The sequence below is a fragment of the Mercenaria mercenaria genome, chromosome 12 (genome assembly GCF_021730395.1).
Source record: "Mercenaria mercenaria strain notata chromosome 12, MADL_Memer_1, whole genome shotgun sequence".
Classification (NCBI taxonomy): Eukaryota; Metazoa; Mollusca; class Bivalvia; order Venerida; family Veneridae; genus Mercenaria; species Mercenaria mercenaria.
Window position 1 is genome coordinate 15,466,200 of NC_069372.1, and position 23,640 is coordinate 15,489,839.

The following is a 23,640-nucleotide window of genomic DNA, read 5'->3' on the forward strand; positions in this document are numbered from 1 at the left end:
TAAGTAGGTCTCCCATTTTTTTTTTTATAAATAGGTGACACCTAAAACAGTACAATATGATTTGTCTCAAAATATCTACCCACATTAAATTTTGTATGATAATGTAGACTATACGAGAAGCCAATACAAACCTGTTGTAGGGTATTAATATCAGTCCCCTTAACCACAATATCACTGGCGGACAGTTTCACCTGTGGTTTACTGATATGTGGTGTATCATAGGAGGCTGTGGCCGGTACCTGCGACCAAACTGTCTGGTTGTACACGTGTGTTACTTTTACACGACTTGGCTGCGCTATAAAGTGTTCAACTTCTCTGCTACTGTTGCGGTCTGTTTAAACATACACATTTTGAAAATTTTCATATTTTTCTTTCATTTCATGACCGAGACTCCCAAAGCAATATATATGACTAGATAATTGTATACTGATTATAAACAAAAGCTGAATGTTTCTGGTAAACAAAGTAATTTGAGCCGTGCCATGAAAAAACCAACATGGGTGGGTTTGCGACAGCATGGATCCAGACCAGACTGCGCGGATGCGCAAGCTGGTCTGGATCCATGCTGTTCGCTTTTAAAGCCTATTGGAATTGGAGAAACTGTTAGTGAACAGCATGGATCCTGACCAGACTGCGCAGGCTGGTCTGGATCCATGCTGGTCACAAACCCACTATGTTGGTTTTCTCATGGCACGGCTCATTTATCCTTTTGAAATCCAGCAGTTCAGTGTCAATGCTTATTTACAGCAAGTTAAGCAATAGCATAAAGCAAAGATAATTGTTTTGTAAGTTCATGTCCATCTTATATCATAAACCTTTAGCCTAGTGGCAGCAAGAGATTCTGCCTTTGCGACCAGTGCAGACCCAAGATCAGCCTGCACATTCATGCAGGCTGATCATGGTCTGCACTGTTCAGTTATTATTATAATTCAGTCAGTAAATTTTCAGTGAACACCCCATCAATTAATAACTGGTACTGCCCAAATAGAATAATGGACAAGTGTATTATAGAAATTTAGCAAGGTAAAGGTTAAACAAGAGGGCCATGATGGACCTATATCGCTCACCTGTTAAAAATATCTAAGTCTAAAGGACAGTAACAAGAGGACCATGATGGTCCTGAATCGCTCACCTCTTCCCACATGACCCAGTTTTGAGTATGACGTCGTTTTTTTCTATTATTTGACATAGTGACCTAGTTTTGAACATGACCTAGGTATTATCAAGATAAAAATTCTGACCAATTTTCATGAAGATCCATTGAAAAATATGGTCTCTAGAGAGGTCACAAGGTTTTTCTATTATTTGACCTATTGACCTAGTTTTCGAAGGTATGTGACCCTGTTTTGAACTTTACCTAGATATCATCAAGGTGAACATTCTCACTAATTTTCATGAAGATCTCATGAAAAATATGGCCTCTAGAGAGGTCACAAGGTTTTTCTATTTTTAGACCTACTGGCCTAGTTTTTGACCGCATGTGACCCAGTTTCGAAACTGACCTAGATATCATCAAGGTGAACATCAGATCAATTTTCATGAAGATCCATTGAAAAATATGGCCTCTAGAGAGGTCAAAAGATTTTAATAATTTTAGACCTACTGACCTAGTTTTTGACCGCAGTTGACCCAGTTTCAAATTTGACCTAGATATCATCAAGATGAACATTCAGACCAACTTTCATACAGATCCCATGAAAAGTATGGCCTCTAGAGAGGTCACAAGGTTTTTTTTATTATTTGACCTACTGACCTAGTTTTTGACCGCAGTTGACCCAGTTTCGAAACTGACCTAGATATCATCAAGGTGAACATTCTGACCAATTTTCATGAAGATCCATTCACAAGTATGGCCTCTAGAGAGGTCACAAGGTTTTTCTATTTTTAGACCTACTGACCTAGTTTTTGACCGCAGTTGATCCAGTTTCGAACTCGACTTAGATATCATCAAGATGAACATTCAGACCAATTTTCATACAGATCCCATGAAAAATATGGCCTTTAGAGAGGTCACAAGGTTTTTCTATTATTTGACCTACTGACCTAGTTTTTGAAGGTACGTGACCCACTTTCTAACTCGACCTAGATATCATCAAGATGAACATTCAGACTAACTTTCATACAGATCCCATGAAAAATATGGCCTCTAGAGAGGTCACAAGGTTTTTCTATTATTTGACCTACTGACCTAGTTTTTGAAGGCACGTGACCCAGTTTCGAACTTGACCTAGATATCATCAAGGTGAACATTCTGACCAATTTTCATGAAGATCTTGTGAAATATATGGCCTCTAGAGAGGTCACAAGGTTTTTCTATTTTTAGACCTACTGACCTAGTTTTTGATGGCACGTAACCCAGTTTCAAACTTGACCTAGATATCATCAAGATAAACATTCTGACCAATTTTCATGAAGATCTTGTGAAATATATGGCCTCTAGAGAAGTCACAAGGTTTTTCTATTATTTGACCTACTGACCTAGTTTTTGAAGGCACGTGACCCAGTTTCGAACTTGACCTAGATATCATCAAGGTGAACATTCTGACCAATTTTCATGAAGATCTTGTGAAATATATGGCCTCTAGAGAGGTCACAAGGTTTTTCTATTTTTAGACCTACTGACCTAGTTTTTGATGGCACGTGACCCACTTTCGAACCTGACCTAGATATCATCAAGATGAACATTCTGACCAATTTTCATGAAGATCTCATGAAATATATGGCCTCTAGAGAAGTCACAAGGTTTTTCTATTTTTAGACCTACTGACCTAGTTTTTGACCGCATGTGACCCACTTTCGAACCTGACCTAGATATCATCAAGATGAACACTCACTACAACTTTCATACAGATCCCATGAAAAATATGGCCTTTAGAGAGGTCACAAGGTTTTTCTATTATTTGACCTACTGACCTAGTTTTTGAAGGCACGTGACCCAGTTTCGAACTTGACCTAGATATCATCAAGGTGAACATTCTGACAAATTTTCATGAAGATCTTGTGAAATATATGGCCTCTAGAGAGGTCACAAGGTTTTTCTATTTTTAGACCTACTGACCTAGTTTTTGATGGCACGTGACCCAGTTTCAAACTTGACCTAGATATCATCAAGATAAACATTCTGACCAATTTTCATGAAGATCTTGTGAAATATATGGCCTCTAGAGAGGTCACAAGGTTTTTCTATTTTTAGACCTACTGACCTAGTTTTTGATGGCACGTGACCCAGTTTCGAACTTGACCTAGATATCATCAAGACGAACATTCTGACCAACTTTCATAAAGATCCCATGAAAAATGTGACCTGTAGAGTGGTCACAAGCAAAAGTTTACGGACGCACGGACGGACGACGGACGACGGACACCGCGCGATCACAAAAGCTCACCTTGTCACTTTGTGACAGGTGAGCTAAAAACAAAGGGAAGAAATTTAACCAAAAAGAAAAAAAAAATTCTTACAAGGTACAGATATGTCAAAATACACCTAAAAATTGGAGGTACCATCCATGTTGTACCACAGAAAAGTGGTCTCGGTTTTTCCCTACGGCCAATAATAAAAAAGTTACTAAATATAAGCTATTAATAGTAACATAAAAAGGAAAGTAATTAAAAAAAAAAATTATTGTAAGCGAACAAAAGAAGGATCTGCCAAATAAATCTGTTTATATAAATGAAATTTCAGATCAGTATCTTCATTAGTTACGGAGATATACCCATTTTAATTTGAAATAAAAGGGAGGTAATTTGACATAAAATCAGTCCATAGTTATCTACTCTGATTGGCCGAGTTCAACTAATGACAATAATGAAATTTCAAATAAGTCCTCTAAGTACTTACTGATATAAATCCATTTTGATTACAATCAGGGGAGGTAATCAGATATAAAATAACTCTAAACCTATGCTTAGATCTGATTTGTCATGAAATCCAAGAATTATTGTTGTTGAAGTTATTTTGGAAGTTTGTGTCAAATAAAACCATAAATGAAGTCTGTATATGGCTGCAAAAGCCAAAATAGCCAATTTTGGACCTTTAAGGGGCCATAACTCTGGAACCCATGAGGAAATCTGGCCAGTTCAAGAAAGGAACCAAGATCTTGTGGTGATACAAGTTGTGTGCAAGTTTGGTTAAAATCGAATCATAAATGAAGCTGCTATTGTGCAGATATGGTCAAAATAGCTAATTCTGGCCCTTTCAGGGGACATTACTCCGGAACCCATAATGGAATCTGGCCAGTTCAAGAAAGGAACCAAGATCTTGTGGTGATACAAGTTGTGTGCAAGATAGGTTAAAATCAAAATCGTAAACGAAGCTGCTATTGTGCAGACAAGGTCAAAATAGCTAATTCTGGCCCTTTCAGGGGCCATAACTCTGGAACCCATTATTGGATCTGGGCGGTTCAAGAAAGGAACCAAGATCTTATGGTGACACAAGTTTTGTGCAAGTTAGATTAAATTCAAATCATAAATGAAGCTGCTATTGTGCAGACAAGGTCAAAATAGCTAATTCTGGCCCTTTCAGGGGCCATAACTCTGGAACCCATAATGGGATCTGGCAGGTTCAAGAAAGGAACCAAGATCTTATGGTGACACAAGTTTTGTGCAAGTTAGATTAAATTCAAATCATAAATGAAGCTGCTATTGTGCAGACAAGGTCAAAATAGCTAATTCTGGCCCTTTCAGGGGCCATAACTCTGGAACCCATAATGGGATCTGGCAGGTTCAAGAAAGGAACCAAGATCTTATGGTGACACAAGTTTTGTGTAAGTTTGATTAAATTCAAATCATAAATGAAGCTTCTATTGTGCAGACAAGGTCAAAATAGCCCTTTCAGGGGCCATAACTCTGGAACCTATAATGGGATCTAGCCAGTTCAAGAAAGGAACCGAGATCTTATGGTGATACAAGTTGTGTGCAAGTTTGGTTAAAATAAAATCATAAACGAAACCACTATCGTGCAGGCATGAAATTGTTGACGGACGGACGGACGCACAGACGACGGACGAAGGGTGATCACAAAAGCTCACCTTGTCACTACCTGACAGGTGAGCTAAAAAGTCAGACTAAAACTTTTCTGTAATAAGGCTATTAGAGTGCCTCTGGCATTTCTGTAAACAGAAGTGGGCACCAAGACAAAACCAGGCAAGGATTGGTACTGTAAATAAGCACCACTGACCACATACCGTAATGAGAGTCAATAGATAATGTAGTTCTTACAAGCCCTATGGACTGTCGATTATTACCATTTCCTAACATTAATAACAACTGTGCCATTAAACTATTTATTTATTTATTTTGTTGGGTTTAACGTCGCACCGACACAATTTTAGGTCATATGGCGACTTTCCAGCTTTAATGGTGGAGGAAGACCCCAGGTGCCCCTCCGTGCACTATTTCATCACGAGCGGGCACCTGGGTAGAACCACCGACCTTCCGTAAGCCAGCTGGATGGCTTCCTCACGTGAAGAATTCTACGCCCCAAATGAGGTTTCGAACCCACATCGATGAGGGGCAAATGGTTTGAAGTCAACGACTCTAACCACTCGGCCACGGAGGCCCCCTGTGCCATTAAACAAACAGTTAAACATTATTTCTCACAGACCCTTACCAAATACATACACCATACTGACAGACAAAATCACTGCGCTGGTTACAAAAATCTTTTAACCTTTAACCTGCTGGGGGCAAGTGATTTTATCTTTGCAGCTAGTGCAGACCAAGATCAGCCTGCGTGGTCTGCACTGTTTGCTATTCAGACATGAAATTTTCATTGAACACCCCTTCGAATAATAAATGGTACTGCTCAAATTGAACGACAGACCAGTCCATTTTATAAATTTAGCAGGCTAAAGGTTAACCAATATAAAAACATGCATGCAATAACAAATACAAACTCAGCTTGCAATGCCCTTAAAAACTGAAAACACCCAACACAACACAACATACAACAGACCATTATGAAAGAAGCAGGAAACTTTTAAGCTGAATTATATCATTTCTTTTACGCAAAGCATAATTCATAACAGTGCTATAGCCTCATTGCTTAACACATAAAACAATCTGCATTATTTGATAAGTGGTAAACATGCAATATAATTATGTGTAAATTTTTATTTGACCTTTGATCTCACCACATGACCTTGTTCTTGAACTGGACTGACATAGCTGAAACTTTCATGAAATTTTTGCATATTGTCGTATGAATTTTTTTTAGTTGGGTTTAACATCAAACCGACACAGTTATAGGTCATATGGCCACTTTCCAGCTTTGATGGTGGTGGAAGACCCCATGTGCCCTTTCATGCAATATTTCATTATGGGCAGGCACCTGGGTAGAACAACCAACCTTCGCTAAGCCAGCTCACATGATGTATTTTACACGCCGACTGAGCCTTGAAGCCACATCGGTATGGAGTAAATGGTTCAAAGTCAGCCACTTTAACCACTCAGCAACTGAGGCCTTTTATTATCGTATGAAGGCATAAATTATTTCAGTTGATAAGCTATGACAAAACATGACAACAAACTAAGGCAAATATTCAATGAATGACCCAGCTACTTTGGGTATCAATAAACACACCTTCAACTATAAAATACTCAATGTGGGACACGTTTTAGGTACAGTTCGTTTTCATAAACATCATGTTTGTAAACATTATTGCGTTTTGTAACCTTAATTCAGGGTCCCATATTTAAGTGTGTCTTGTATAAGAAACACGTGAGCTCAAGCTAAAACAAAACATAATCAAAAAGTAGAAAGGTAATTTTGCAAGTAGAGAAATTTTGGGTTGAAAACGTGCAAACACGTATGACCTAGTAATCAAACTGCATCAAAGAATACAACTCCTGCTATAAAATACTGAATGTGTGCCATTGACAAACTGAAAGACTGACAAAACATCCCAAAATGTTTTTGAAGACTTAATTTTAACTGAATTCACGTAAAAGCGGAATATCAGCACTGAAGTTATAAAGCTTTACTGAAGCACATGGAAACCACTGCCTAGTTTTATTGGTTAACAAGTTCCTTTAAAGGTTCTGTCTCAGTTTTTTTTTTCTCAGTTTTAACAATACCTATGTTTTGTATACTCTTATTTTCCCTTACTTGTGTTGAGTGCTTTCCTTTAAGTATAACAATAGCTGGTTATTCCTATGCAGTTCAAAATATTACGCTGCTAAAAGAGTACATAACGAACATAAATAATGATTTTGTTTTGTTTGTTTTGGGTTTAACGCCATTTTTCAACAGTATTTCAGTCATGTAACGGCGGGCAGTTAACCTAACCAGTTTTCCAGGATTCTTTACCAGTACAAACCTGTTCTCCACAAGTAACTGCCAACTTCTCCACATGAATCAGAGGTGGAGGACTAATGATTTCAGACACAATGTCATTTATCAAATAGTCACGGAGAACATACGCCCCACCCGAGGATCGAACTCACGACCCCGCGATCCGTAGACCAACGCTCTTACCTACTGAGCTAAGCGGGCGGACTTCATAAATAATGAGATAACAATCTGGGTGTACCCTATCTTCAAAGACATTAAAACTGTATTCACAGAGACATCATTTTGAAAGCAGTGGTTACAAAGCAAAATCACTGACCAATCTGCCAAAGAAATAACCAACTTATGTTATTACATGTAAAGCAAATATTAATCAAGAAAACAAAACAAAAAAGCTTCAATATAATGCAAAACTAGCTCTAACCTTCACCTTGGTGCAAGCTTTGCTGAAGAAATATCCAGTCAGGGATAGTTTTCTGTTCCTGAAGAGGATTAAACGGTACTTCGACCTCGGAGTATACGTCTTTGATAAGCTGATTAATCTCTGTAGCAAAATCGTCAGTCTTTTTCTCAGCTACCTGATCAATATTTTGTCCAGCTTGCAAATCTTGCTGAGGATGCTGGTCTTGGAATGGGGAAGGGAGGAAACTCTCTTTGGAGGATAGAGTTGTCTGCACTTCTTGGAATGGTGTAGGAAGGAAAAGCTTCTGGGATTTATGAGCTTGCTTTGGGTTTAACCCTGCACCAGAAACATGCGGTGAAACAAATAGCGTGATATATGTAGTGAAAAACGGAACATAAAAACATTGTGCAACTTCTAGGACCGTGAGGGTACTACTGCTTGTATCTTTCTTTGTTCATGTTCTATTTTCAGTCCATTACTGACCTAAGTTTCATTATAAGAAGTTAACAGTTTGATAAAGTCTTCAGTTTCACACGTAAAGATGAAATGCAAACGACACTATTTTCTTCTATTTTAAAGCTACTCCCCCAGTTAGGGTGATATTTTTCAACATGCTCTTTTCATCAAGCCTAAGACGTTTGAACGAGTTGGTTTGAACAGGAAGATCGATGACAACAGTACATTCAATTTTGCTTAATGAAACAATACTATAAATATTCTACAACATGGTAGCAATAACTGCCTTCTCACAATCCTTATGAAGTTACACACATACAGACAGGTGCTTGTAGTATATATATAAATTACATATCCACAGTATAACACTGACAGCTCAAGGTTTCAAGCAGATGGGCAAAACCCTGAAGTCTTTGACATTATTGAGAATTTCGAATTATCCAAACATAGAAAGTATAAAAACCAACTGGAGACAGCATGAATTGCTCAAGTAAGCTCTCGAGTTATCAAAGCTCAAGCAAGCAGTGTTCCACTGTTCAGATATATATAATACACAAAATACAGTCTTGGAACAATGACAATGGAAGTAAAATTACTGCTGAAACAAACAAAAATCAGTTCACTGTTGCAAATTTCTTAGCCTCCTATTTGGTCATATATAGGCTGCCTCTTTATCCAAAATCAGAGGGGCTAAGGTGTCATCTGCCTGGACCTGTAGTGTGATCCTGACCTCCTCATTCACATGCAGATATCATGCTAGACACCTGTTGCATACTTACATGCAAACTGTATGGAGTTCTCAACCTCTGTTGTACTTTGTTTCTTGCCTGTGGTCTGGTCTAACAGAGCTGAGTCATAGTGTATCACATTGCTGAATGAATCAAGGCTACCATCCTGTTAGAACAAATAACAAGATACTGTTTATCATGTTGCTAGAGGCTTGTTGTACAGTAATCACTTCCATGTCAATAAAACTGTAAGCCAAACTCATTAAGAACTGTCAAGAACTGCAAAAACCAAAATATTTAATACAAGCTGGTAGTGATGGTTAATGTCCAAGAATGGCACAATTTTTTCTGAAATTCTTTTGAGAGTAATCGGACATAAATATCATCATAAATAATTTTAATAATTAAAGACACATAATTTTGTTTAGTTTTGATGACCAATAAACAATCTGTAAGAATTGACAGTAAAATGGACCTCTGATTCAGATTTCAAAACCAGTAAAAAGTGTTATGTTCACAAGCCACTACTCTGCTTATACGATAGCAAGCTGAAAGTATCACCTGAAGCTGGTCTTCATTAAAGGTTAGCTGCTGAAGTCTCAGATTATATGGCTCCATTTACAGCTCGGGTCTCAAAGCTTGACACAATATTCGGCACCTGAATAGAAAAACAAATAACAGTTAATATCAGATTAGATTAATAGTCTTGAATACTGCTTTGTCAGTGAAAAGAAAAAAAAATTGTCCTAATTCTCCCCAACAATGTAAAGAGCTGGGCCCAGTTGTTCAAAACTTTAACAGGCGATTTAGCTAACAGTCGATTAACTTTTAGTTATATTTCGACATTTTAGAAAACTTTGAAAAACAAATGTATGAGCTAATTATTATGAACACCAAAATGTCTTTACAGTAAAACTATAACATCGCACTAGTGTTTCCCACCAAGACTAGTATTTTGATTCAAAATTTAACAGGCGGTTAGTTTAACAGCTGGTTAAAGTTTCGAACAACCGGGTCCAGCAGGCGTGTGCTCTGTAAATGAGTTTTCATTTTTACATTTCTGTTTTTTTTACTTTATTAATGAATCTTGTTATGACACGATTTCACTATGAATTTGTAACTGAACACCATACTCATACAGATACACAATGCTTTGCCCATCCTAGACTAGGAAGCTCTACTTACTTCATTCTACGTTTCCATCGCTTATCTCTTAAATTAATTGATAAACAGTTAATAATTATGCTGTTTCATAGTTCTTCTTTCATTCTTGTTAATAAATATGTACAATTGTATATGTACAATCACCCTATATTAGTATTAAATTTCATGAAGATCCATCAATGGGCTACCGGTAATTTGTTTTGTGTGAATTTAAGAACTATTAAAGGACAATAACTTAGTAGTTACTGAAGAGATCTGAAGAAACATCAGCATGCACTACTGCCCTATATAGATCTATATCAATCTAAAATTCCATAAAAACATTCTATGGATTACTTTGTTATGTGGGAATTAATGAATTATAAAACAATTAAAGGGCAATAACTCGCAACTTACTAAAGTGATCTTGAGACTTGATGAAAATTGTGCACCACCATCCAATAGTGATCTAGGTTTGTGTAAAATTTCATGAAGATCCATCATAGGTTACACAGATACAGTCAAATATCCCTACCTTTTGGCAAATTAAGGAGAAAAACTCTGCTTTTACTATGTAAAAGGGGAAAATAATATATGTGAGCAAAGGCCACGTACATGCTAATTATAATTATTAAATTTTGAGGTCTGGTGATTCTAGTTAAAATACATTTGAATTATAAGCATTTTCCATTTCAGACAAACACATGGACATGCATGCATGCAAATCAATATCCCTCCTTCTTTGACGGGGTATGAAAAAGGATATGATCTATCAACTCATTCTACCCTAAAGCATTATCTCCACTTCTACTCTGCTGATATTTATCTTTCAGCCACCTAGGAGGCTGGTAAGCCAATCTATCCCTGAATACCTAGAGATGTTTTGAGAGATAACATTGATTTTGTAAGTTTTTTTACTTGGGATATTGTTGTTAATTAGTAACATATGACATCAAATATGTGTTAATATGTGTGGAATTTGCACTCTTTGTAAGTAAATTGAAGTAGCTACACAACAAAGTTAATTTGTGTAAATTCTCATACAGTCATATTTTTAACAGACTGTTGAATTGAAGACACAAAACAAATGACCATAAGATCATCAGATTTTGTTTTGGCTAAACAATATTCATAAAATGCTAAATTTTATCATGCACAGATTTAAACAACAAATAAAACAATTCTTAAAAAAAAAATTTAAATAAATATTATTGTCATTTTATAAGACTGATTTTACTCAGTTATATGCATCCAGGCAATCAAAACACATCAGAATAAAGTTGTTTCTTAATCTTATAAAAAAAATAGCATAATACTACTATGTATTTAATATGAAGGTGTAATAAAATTAAAATATGTGAATATGTTAACTATTTTAGACAGAAATGTTGTCCTGAACATGAGATTATTTTGGACTTATTTTCAGAGAACATGTACTTTATTATGAAAATCTGAATTTTGAAACAATTTTGTAGTGTTTCTAACGTATCATACACAAGTTGATATATAATATATATGTTGAGCGCAAATAACCAATCTGCGCTATTTACCAAACGCGCAGCGCATATAACAAATATTTGTACGTTGGTTATATGCGCAACGATTTACCAATTGTTGCGGAGGATAAATTTAACCTGCGCGATTTACCAAATGCGCAGCACAAATAACAAATGTAACTTTATATATTATCGGAAATTTGCATTTTGTGTTTGATAAATCATCCAGTTGGTCAATTTATCAATAAATATAGATGTCAAATGCTGAATATCTTGGTACTTAAATTATGTGTCATAAATTTGTTTCTACATCAGTAAATTCACAGCAGTCAGTCACCAGGTTTCAATACCTCCGATCTTATACAAGATACAATAAAACCCAAACATGCGTGAAGGTGTGATTTCCTCCAGCTTGCACAGGTCGTCCTCTGGTATGTTTTATGCTATTTTTATAATTTTCTACTTCACCCGAGCACACACTTGGCAAAACATTATTTTTATTATATTGAAATATCTTGAAATTTCACAATAATATTCTTTTTACCAACGGGAGCAAATCTCTCAACATGTCTAAGATAAAAGATGAAATAAAAAAGTCACAGAATTAAAAGAAAATTCTTACAAATCTTATCTATGTTATTATTATTATTTTATAGTACAAAATCGATTGAATAAAGAGTAGACCTAATTTTCATCAAAACATAAACGAATTTTATATTTTGTAGCTGCACAAGATATGTGTTCGGTGCCCTGCGCTAAATGAAAATCTGGAAATTACTCTGATAACTTGAATATCTTTTATAAATCATATTAACTTTTACTTTGATTTACGATTACAGACTAAAACTATATTTTTTTTTACAAATCTAAATGGATCTATAATGTTACACCTGTAACTTGCGTGGGAGGTCGGTCCTGCGCTAATAGCAAAGTTTGAAATTACACTGTATTTCAAATATATTTCATTCATAAAACATACTATTTATGTAACTTTCAAATGAATACTGTAAAAAATGAATAGAAAAAGAGTGATTTCTGTCATAACGAGAACGAAATATTACATTTTTTATCTGCGCAAGATGTGTGTCTGCGCTAATAATAAATCTGGAAATTACTCTGATAACTTGAATATCTTTTATAAATCATATCAACTTTTACTTTGATTTACAATTACAGACTAAAACTATAATTTTTCTAAATGGATCTATAATGTTACACCTGTAACTTGCGTGGGAGGTCGGTCCTGCGCTAATAGCAAAGTTTGAAATTACACTGTATTTCAAATATATTTCATTCATAAAACATACTATTTATGTAACTTTCAAATAAATACTGTAAAAAATGAATAGAAAGAGTGATTTCTGTCATAACGAGAACGAAATATTACATTTTTTATCTGCGCAAGATCTGTGCCTGCGCTAATAATAAATCTGGAAATTACACTGATAACTTGAATATCTTTTATAAATCATATTAACTTTTACTTTAATTTATGATTACAGACTAAAATTATAGTTTTTTTACAAATCTAAATGGATCTATAATGTTACACCTGTAACTTGCGTGGGAGGTCGGTCCTGCGCTAATAGCGAAGTTCGAAATAACACTGTATTTCAAATATATTTCATTCATAAAACATATTATTTATGTAACTTTCAAATGAATACTGTAAAAAATGAATAGAAAAAGAGTGATTTCTGTCATAACGAGAACGAAATATTACATTTTTTATCTGCGCAAGATGTGTGTCTGCGCTAGTAATAAATCTGGAAATTACTCTGATAACTTGAATATCTTTTATAAATCATATTAACTTTTACTTTGATTTATGATTACAGACTAAAACTGTAGTTTTTTTTACAAATCTAAATGGATCTATAATATTACACCTGTAACTTGCGTGGGAGGTCGGTCCTGCGCTAATAGCAAAGTTTGAAATTACACTGTATTTCAAATATATTTCATTCATAAAACATACTATTTATGTAACTTTCAAATGAATACTGTAAAAAATGAATAGAAAAAGAGTGATTTCTGTCATAACGAGAACGAAATATTACATTTTTATCTGCGCAAGATGTGTGTCTGCGCTAATAATAAATCTGGAAATTACTCCGATAACTTGAATATCTTTTATAAATCATATTAACTTTTACTTTGATTTACGATTACAGACTAAAACTATAGTTGTTTTTTACAAATCTAAATGGATCTATAATGTTACACCTGTAACTTGCGTGGGAGGTCGGTCCTGCGCTAATAGCAAAGTTTGAAATTACACTGTATTTCAAATATATTTCATTCATAAAACACACTATTTATGTTACTTTCAAATGAGTACTGTAAAAATGAATAGAAAAAAGAGTGATTGCTGTCATAACGAGAACGAAATTTTACATTTGTTATCTGCGCAGATGTAAGTCTATGTATGTTTATGCACGACGGGCGGTTATACGTCGGGCGTAATAATATCATGAGGGCGCATCCCGAGTGATTTTTTTGTACGACGTATGAACGCCCGAGTGTATAAAGAGTGTTAAAACATGGTTTTGCTATAAATTATTTCGATTCCAATACTAGTATGCCTTAATCTAAAATAGTAGATAAATATACAAGGGCTTTTTCTTTGTCGCAACAAAATCTTTGACGTCAACGCACGTTAACGTGACGTCATTCTATCGTGAGAGTGTTTTAACAGAGGCAGGCATATTAGAATGAAACATATAAAGTGACAAAAATTTGCACAAGTAACACACCCTGATATAGTACAGTTGATATCCATGTTTACTTGTTTACTATCACTGCTTGAAAATATTAAACTTAATTACATCAGACTTAAGCATACCAGTATTGCATTTAGAAGCAACTTTCATCTGGATTGTAATGAGATGCATTATCAGTTGTATAGGTTACAGAAAAAATTCAACAAAACAGGAATATTTCTTTGCTATCTGATCTTTTGGACGTACGGGGCTACAATAGAAAAATGTAAAAGTGATCTTTTCTAAACTTTATTCTATTTCGGTCACACATTAAACCGGAATCCACCTAAAAACCGGAATACACCGGAATACACTTTGCATAACCGGAATACACCTGTATTTTTTAATTTAAAGGTATTTTTGAAGTATTTTTGATATAATTTAATCATATTTATCATAAATAATTAATATACGAAAGGAAAGTAAAATACGTTCACGCAAAATAATTTTATACGAGATTGAAGTTCGGCGTCTGCGCCGGAAATTTCCATAACCGAAATACACCCGTATTTCAATAATAAATGGTATTTTTATAGGGGCTATTGCAGAAAACATTTTAGTATAATATAAAATAATTAGTTTACAAAAGCAGAATGAAATACTTTAACGCAAAACGATTTTATACGAGATTGAAATTCGGCGAGCTTACGGAAATGCTGCACGCTTACGTCGCTCTGACTAGATACCGGAATGTTGATTATTGGAAATTAAAAAATGAAAAAAAAAAAGAAAATAATTTATGATAAAAAAATATCAATATTCAATTTATAAATGAATTATAGACAAAATACGGGTCATGGCATAACCGCGCTGATCGGAAAGGGCTTAACATGATCGGAAAGGGCTTGTCATATGTTTATTTAATATTTGAAATTATTAATTGTTTCTTCATATTTCATTTAACAAATAAAAGAGAAAATAAATTAGGAATTACAAAATAGCAATTTTCGATTTTAAAATGAATTATAGACAAAATACGAGTGGCATAAACCGCTGATCGGAAAGGACATAACATGATCGGAAGGGGCATGTCACGTGTTTATTATTGGAAATTATTTCTTCAGATTTCGTATAACAAATAAAAAAGAAAATAAATTGAGAAAACAATATCAATATTCGATTTTTAAATGAATTATACACAAAACACATGTCAGCGCATAAGACGCGCTGATCGGAAAAGACCGGCCATATGTTTATTTTTGGAACTAATTGAATTATTTCCTTAGAATTAATCTGATAATATAACATGTTTAAGAAGAAAATATATTTTGAAAAATCAGTTTTCAAAAGAATTATATCATGTTTAATATATAAATATAAAAACGTTTACTGCGTTCATTGTCAAAGCAAAATTAATATCCTTTGAATATATGCGGCGTAACAAACACGTGTCTCTGATTAGTCCCGATAGAGTTTGATTGGATTATCACACCTATTGATAATCAATTAATCAGTATATTTGAAAGCACACACAAGTGACATGTGACAAATAATGTCTAACGAGGGAAGTGCAGTTAAATATGATAAGCTTTTATTTAATTTCATTTAATTGTAGATATTATTGCAAATTGAAAAATTGAGAAAAAAAAAAACAGGTACATTCAGTATAATTTTTATTTTGGCACACGAAAAGCTTATGCATATACATATATACTTAAACGTATCAACACTTATTCAATGTTTTACTAAAACAGCGATGAATTGCAGATTTAATCATACATTGGCCTATTTTTTTTACGAGTTGACATTCCAGATACACCATAGAAGGCACATTTATATATTAATGCATATTGCCCTTGGTATGATTTTCCAGGCGTGTAACTGTCACCAAATATTTTTGTTTATGGTTAATATATCATATTATTGAATGAAGCATATTTACTCGACGGCAGATTATTTTGACAACGAAAAGCCGTAAAAACATCTTTAACTTTCTTTAAATATTTTGATTGATACTATAGCAATCAGAGTCCACTCAACATGCTCAACTTGTTGATTGACAGGTGACAATCGAATAACATGCCTGTTCGTTATTAACAATTATAAGGTACTTTTAACAGAATGATAAGCAATAAGATTTAAAAGTATATTTCATATTGGTTATTATTAAAGTTCAGTAAATAAAGAGTGGTCTGAAAGAGAGAGAAAAAAACGATGATTTTAACAACTCAGAATTTATATAAGTATCATTATTTCTTCATTCATGGCAGTAAAATAATTCCTCTGTTACCTGAAATATGTCATAAAGGAATATCATATTAGCATAAAAAGATATTTTGAAATAATTTGAACTAAAAAATTGAAACTTGAAAGAAATTAACCTACCTAAGTTGAAAGCTAACAAAATTATGGCGATTGTGGTTCATCCAAGAGAGCGCAAATTTCCCGTGCGCTCAACAAATTTTGAACCTCGTATAAAAACGTTTTGCGCGTTTTAATTTGCTTTTGTAAATTAATTATTCATTTTAGATATGATTTAATTCTGTCATAAACCCTAAAAATACGATTGATTTAAGAAATACGGGTGTATATTACAGAATTTTAGGACATGGAAATTCATTCACGAATGCGCAAATTTTCAGTGCGCACGCCGATTTTCAATCGTGTACAAGACGTAATGCGCAAAAGTATTTTAATATCCTTTCGAAAATTAATTATTTATGATAAATATGTTTGGACTCAGTCATTAACCACTTCAAAAATACCATTTGTTGAAGAAATACGGGTGTATTTCGGTTATGGTAATTTCCCGAGCGGTCGCCAAATTTCAATCTCGTATAAATCGTTTTGTGTTAAGTATTTTATTTTCCTTTTGTAAACTTATTATTTATATTAAACACGAATGATTTCTGGAAAAAAAAACACTACAAAATACCATTTATTAATAAAATAAGGGTGTATTTCGGTTATGGAAATTTCCGGCGCGGTTGCCGAATTTCAATCTCGTATAAAATCATTTTGCGTGAACGTATTTTATTTTCCTTTCGTATGTTAATTATTTATGATAAATATGATTGAATTATATCAAAAACACTTCAAAAATACCTTTAAATTAAAAAATACAGGTGTATTCCGGTTATGCAAAGTGTATTCCGGTGTATTCCGGTTTTTAGGTGGATTCCGGTTTAATGTGTGACCCTTCTATTTACTATCTTTCACAACTATCAAATGTATTGCTTAATACTTTAAAAGGTTAAGGAAATAAACACTATTTTCTAATACTAAACATTCACAGGAATTCGCTACAGACGATTTATCATCAAAGCAAGATAATATATACATTTTCATAGATCGCCTGTCCACAATGTCATAGTTTGCGCTTTATATGATCATCCTTTTCATGATCTGTAAATTTATTATAATTTTATCATATAGTCAGATCTGATGTAATAGTATATGTTATGCAAATGTCAATTCTATATTTTTGATGTATTATGTACAAAGCTAATAAAAGATATGTTCTGTTCTCTTCTGTTTATCAAGAGTTTATAGCCAACAAATGTTTATTATAGTATTACGTCACCAATTTAAAAAAAAAAAAAAAAAAAAAAAAAAAAAAACATTGAAAATTAATTTATCCCTTAATGTGAAATATAACACTGATTGAATCACAAGTTCATACGCAAAGGAAATGCCATATTTTTTCTTTCCATAATTTTAACTGTTTAACCACGTGTAGGCCGACCAACTCAACGAGTAGCAGAGGCAGAATCAATCGTGTCCAGCATGATAAGGGTCAAACTAGCTATAAGCGAAGGACTGACATCCCGCGCAGGTTACAGATGTAACGTTATATTCTGCTTTGCAGAAACTATAATTTTAGTTTGGACTCGTAAAGCAAAGTTAAAGCTATCGGAGTAATATCCGGATTTTCCATTAGCGCAGGACACATACCTTGCGCAGAGAAAAAAGTAATATTTCGTACTGTTCATGACAGAACTCACTCCTTTTTCTATTTATTTTCTACCACAAAAACAGTTTGTTTCTTCTTCTTTTTTCTTAGAAAAAAGTACATAAAATAGAATGCTTTAGAAATAAAATTATATATTTGAAGTTTCGGCATCATTTCAGGATTTGCTATTAGCGCAGGACCGATATCCCGCGCCGGTTACAGATGTAACAAGATATTCATTTTGGCAAAAGCTAGACTTTCAGCCCGTAAAACAATGATAAAATTTACATGGTTTATGAAAGATATTCTAGTAAACAGAGTAATTTTCAGATTTTTTATTAGAGCAGGACACACATTTTGCGCAGCTACAAAATGTAAATTTTGGTGCACGTTTTGATGGAATTTACTCGTTATTCTATTTATTTTGCATTATAAAAGCATGAAAAAAAATAATATCAATTAGAATTGTAAGAAATGACATATATTTGGTATATTGTTGACATTTCAGGAATTGCGATTAGTGCAGGACCGTCATCCCGCGAATTATGTAGAAGTAAATATTCTAGCTACAATTTTAGTCTGTAATTGTAATAACAAAATTAAAGTTGACATAGCGTATGAAATTATCGGAGTAATGTTAAAACTTTCTATTCGCGCAGGACATACGTCTTGCACAGATAAAAGATATAATTTTTCGTTCTCGTTATGACAGAAACCACTCTTGTTTCTACCTATTTCTACTACCGTACATTTTTAAAAGGTAATAAATGATATGCCTTTATAAATTAAATATATTTAAATTCAGGATTTGCTATTAGCGCAAAACTGACACCCCGCGCGGGTTACAGAATTAAAATTATATTTGTCTTTGCAAAAGCTACAACTTTAGTCTGTAACCATAAAAGAAAGTTAAATTTAGCATGGTTTATGAAAGATACTCAAGTAATCAGGATCATTTCCAGATTTTTTATTAGAGCAGGGCCGACATCCCGCGCAAGATACAGATGTAACAAAATATTCTTTTGGCAAAAGCTACAATTACAGCCTGTAATCACAAAACAATGATAAAGTTAGCATGGTTTATGAAAGATATATCCAAGTTATCAGGATTATTTCCAGATTTTTTATTAGCGCAGGGCAAACACATCTTGCGCAGATAACAAGTGTAATATTTCGTTCCCGTTATGACGGAAATCACGCTTCTTTCTATTTTTTTTCTACTCCGAAAACATTTTTTTATAAAGTTACATAAATAGTATCTTTTAGAATTGAAATATGTTTGAAATATCGGCCTCAGTTCAGAATTTGCTATTAGCGCATGAACAACATCCCGTGCAGGCTACGGATAAAACATTATATTGAGATTTTCAAAAGCTACATTTTTAGATTGTAATCGGAAAACGAAGTAAAAGTTAAAATGGTTTATAAAAGATATTCAAGTTATTGGAGTATTTTCAGAGTTCTATTAACGCAGGACACACATCTTGCGCACCTTCAAAATGTGAAATTTCGTTCACATTTTGACGAAACTTATTAGTTATTCTATCTGTCTCACTATCATGACTATAAAACATTAAAAAATGATTATAAGTATAAAAGATTTGTAAGAATCGTCTTTTAATTCTGCTTATTTTTGTTTTATTTTTAATCTTGGCCATGTCAAGAGATATGCTCACGTTGGTAAAAAAGAATTGCGGTTTTTTAATATGATGAAAAAAGGCGATATGGTGAATTGTGGTAAGTGTGTGGCAATTCAGTCTGTTATGTAAGTTTACTTTATGTTCTATATCCGGTATAAAATGACTGCATGTGATCGAATGAAGTGAAAATACTTTAGTTATAAAAAGAATAGAGAGGACGATGCGGCTATCCGAAGGAAATCACACCTTCACGCATGTTTGAATTTTATTGCATACTGTATCATACTGCAGATATTGAAACCTGGTGACCGACTCCCATGAATTTACTGATGTTGAAATAAATTTATGACACATTTTAAAAACCAAGATTTGCAATATCAGTCTGTAATTGTTAAACAATGTAAAAGTTAGCATGGTTTATGGCAGTTATTCATATTATCAGAGTAATTTCCAGATTTTCTATTAGCGCAGGACACATCTTGCGCAGCAACAAAAATTCGTTCACGTTCTGGCGAAAATTACTCTTTTGTACTACAAAACATTAAAAAATATCAATATGATCTGTAAGAAATGATCAATATATTTGAAATATCGGTGTCATTTCAGGATTTGATATTAGCGCTGGATCGACATCCCGCACAGGCTACGGCATTTAAAAGTTAAAAAAATAATAAAAAAATAAATAAAAAAACTTGTGTTATTGAATATACTTTGGATATTTTGTATCATTTTAAAGTTTTTAACACCTATGACAAATGACTCTTAATACCGTCGTCAACAGAAATTTTTAGTCCATAAACTACCAGGGACTTGAGCATCTCATTGAAATTACCGCATAAATACGCTCATTTACCTTAAAAAATGTTCTTTACAAATTAAGCACAGTCAATTCACACCTTTACGCGTGCCTGATCACCGTCAGTTCCTTTAAAATTAAACAGTTTTATGTAGGCCTACAAGTCTAACCCTCTAATGATATTCAATTTTATCGGGAGATATCATCCATATGTTAAAAGCGCAGACTCATTTACCAAACGCGCAAGACAGTTACCCTGCGCATATAAGAAATATGTAAGGTTGCCCGATTTACAAATCGTTGCGCAGATAACAAATTGGTTATTTGCGCTGCGCCATTTACCAAATGCGCAGATTGGCTATATGCGCGTAACATATATATATATAATTGAATATATATATATAATTGAATTATTATTAACACTTTATTCTATGGGCAATATCGCCGTGACTAGCCTTGGAATCTTAGAGCTAGGGTGAAGCAATGGATGGGTTATATAGTCAAAAGAATCTGAGGGGCCGAATCTGAGATTGTCTTTGAAAAAAAAGGAGGGAGGAATGTAGCAGAGTGTATATAATTAGTCTATGAAATCGACTGTCCGATTAGCTCAGTTGGTAGAGTTGCAAGCAGAAGGTCGCAGGTTCGAGTCCTGTATCGGGCTGCACATTTTTCCGCTCCTATTACATCGGTATGATGCTACACATTATTTTTTTTGCAGTAATCGTCTGTATCTATTATTTTTAATAACAATAAGATTATACCTAATTATTTACAATTCAAAATTAATCACGAACCAGCAAGTTTTGTGTTCTATTACTGATCTTTCTAAGGGATGAAATACATTATGATTGTTGAAAAATTAATCGCATACAGTGCTTTAGGGTATAGCGGATTTTAGGGTATAGAGGATAGGTTGATAAATTTTATATTTAAACTTGAATTATTCAAAGAAGTATATTTATTTTTATAGCTCTTTGAATTATTGTATAAATTTTCATATCATTCTTTTACTGGCACGCAAACAGACATTCTGACATACATTTTAAATATTTGCTCGTTGTGTTATTTTTCATATGTCATCAAATGTAAAATAAAGCTATCCCCTATAGACTAAATCAGTGCATATGTAAAAAACGTCAGTGAATGAAAAGTATTTGATAGAAATTTAAAAAGCTGAATGTTTTTGAAAAGAGAATACATTATTATTCTGATTTATAGTAAAGAAGTCTTGGAAAGTTTGTTTAGATGTGGATTTTAAACTAATAATGGAAAAAACGACCAAAGCTATCCTGTACACCCTAAATCAGCACATACGTAAAGAATGGCTTGGAGAGAAAAAACACATGAATTTCTATTAAAAGCTGAATGTTTTAAGAAGAATAGATGTTTTCTGTCGGATATACTGAAAAAAAAACCTACTTTTTTCATTTCTTTGAATTGGAATGCAGGAAAAATTAGTTAGCTATCCGCTATACCCTAAAGCACTGCAATTTGTTTTCGCTGGGCCGGCTGATGATCTATGCTTTCTTACCCGTACCGTTTAATCGAGTGCTGTTCTGTAGAGTAAATTAGCTAGAGTAGAGAGTTAGTAATTGCCTAATGTATAAAACACACACATATAACAAGAATTAACATGTATTTACCATCTCCAAACACATCTGTCAAAACAAAACGGTGCTGGGTTTCGTGTCAAAACTTACTGGTTCTTAATATCATAAACGCTTTTCCCCTTTTCGCGTCGCCATACGGAACCAGCAGTTAGCCCAGGCTAAATTATGATGTTCGGTATTAGGTACGAGAGCACCAGACTGAACATCGCTAAGGTAAATCTGGCTGTCTTTTATTTTATATAAAATTCTACAGACTTAATAACGTTTTTTTTTCCAGACATTTTCTAGCATATCAGAAACTATAATTCTCGTAAATACCTATTCTGATACGATAGAAAAAAGGAAAGGGGTGTTAACTTTACGTAAGAAAATAGAAAAAGTGGAAACTCCACGTACAGATTGTTCAACACGACAAAAACGAAAATGTTGCAGGCTCGGTTTGATTGAACCTTCAATGATACACGTGTTGTGGCATGTAATTTCATGAAAAGCGGCGTATGGTCCCTAGATTAAATAATGGGTTTGCCCCAAACGAGAAAACAATGGGCAGAACTAAACAAACTGGAATTTAGAAGGGGGATCTGAGGTTATGGAGCCTGCATATCACAGGAACTGTCACAAGACAAAATTAAAAAGCAGGCACCATATCCAAGAAAACTTTATTAAATATAACCCGCTGAATTTACTCCTTTTTGCTTCTTTCAATCTGTTCTTTCGAGATATAAAAATCTTATGCCGCTATTTTCACCTAGCATGCGATAGGAACATGCCGATTTGATAGAATGCTGCACATACATATTGAAACGCAGAAGAGTAAAAGAAAACACTATGCTATTGAAAAAGGGCACAAGGAAAGGAAGAAAGATTATGACTATTTATATTTGGACTACTTATGACTTCTAGACCTGCGTAGGCTTACATTTGATTTGGCAGTGATAAGCCATAGACTTTGGCATGTACGACCTTCCATTAATCAAAAAGTACACATCTAAGCACATTTTTCCAAGAACTATTTTCGTTCCAACAAAATAACGAATGAAAAACAGATACAAGATACAAGAAGCTTTACATATAACAAGTTAACATTAGCTCATGAGCTATTTTCCGACAAACATATATAAAACAGAGATTAATAATGATAAAGCAGCTAAAAAGGAAGGCATAATAATATGTTTAAACATATTTAAAACCTATATGTTAAGTAAAATATTAAGAAATTTAGATTAAATTACTAATATAGATCTATGACAAGGTTTAAAGTACTAGTATACATAAGTCAGGTTAAATAATAAAAAATATCATGAAAGCATAGAAATAGTAGTAATTATTAATACTTACAATAATAATATAATAAATAGTTGGAATAGCACCAAGTGCATATAAAATAGAATAGAAAAAGTGGAAACTTCACAGGTCGCTCAACACG

General features: G+C 33.7%; 1 protein-coding gene across 4 annotated transcripts in view; it reads right to left on the bottom strand.

Annotated features, from left to right (window-relative positions):
* The window catches only part of LOC123533626 (golgin subfamily A member 3-like), a 46,808-nt gene extending 24,463 nt beyond the window's left edge, over positions 1–22,345 (bottom strand). The window contains exons 1-5 of one of the 4 annotated variants that reach the window (XM_045315351.2): positions 22,248–22,345; positions 9,437–9,533; positions 8,927–9,041; positions 7,719–8,027; positions 132–331 (exon numbers count right to left, since the gene is read on the bottom strand). In XM_045315351.2, coding sequence (XP_045171286.2) covers positions 132–331; positions 7,719–8,027; positions 8,927–9,041; positions 9,437–9,493 — 681 coding nt within the window. In that variant the 5' untranslated portion in view covers positions 9,494–9,533; positions 22,248–22,345. Of the gene's footprint in view, positions 1–131; positions 332–7,712; positions 8,028–8,926; positions 9,042–9,436; positions 9,534–22,247 lie in introns of those variants that run through there. The other 3 variants (XM_045315350.2, XM_045315353.2, XM_045315354.2) reach the window with 3 other exon arrangements.
* Positions 22,346–23,640: the final 1,295 nt, after the last annotated feature.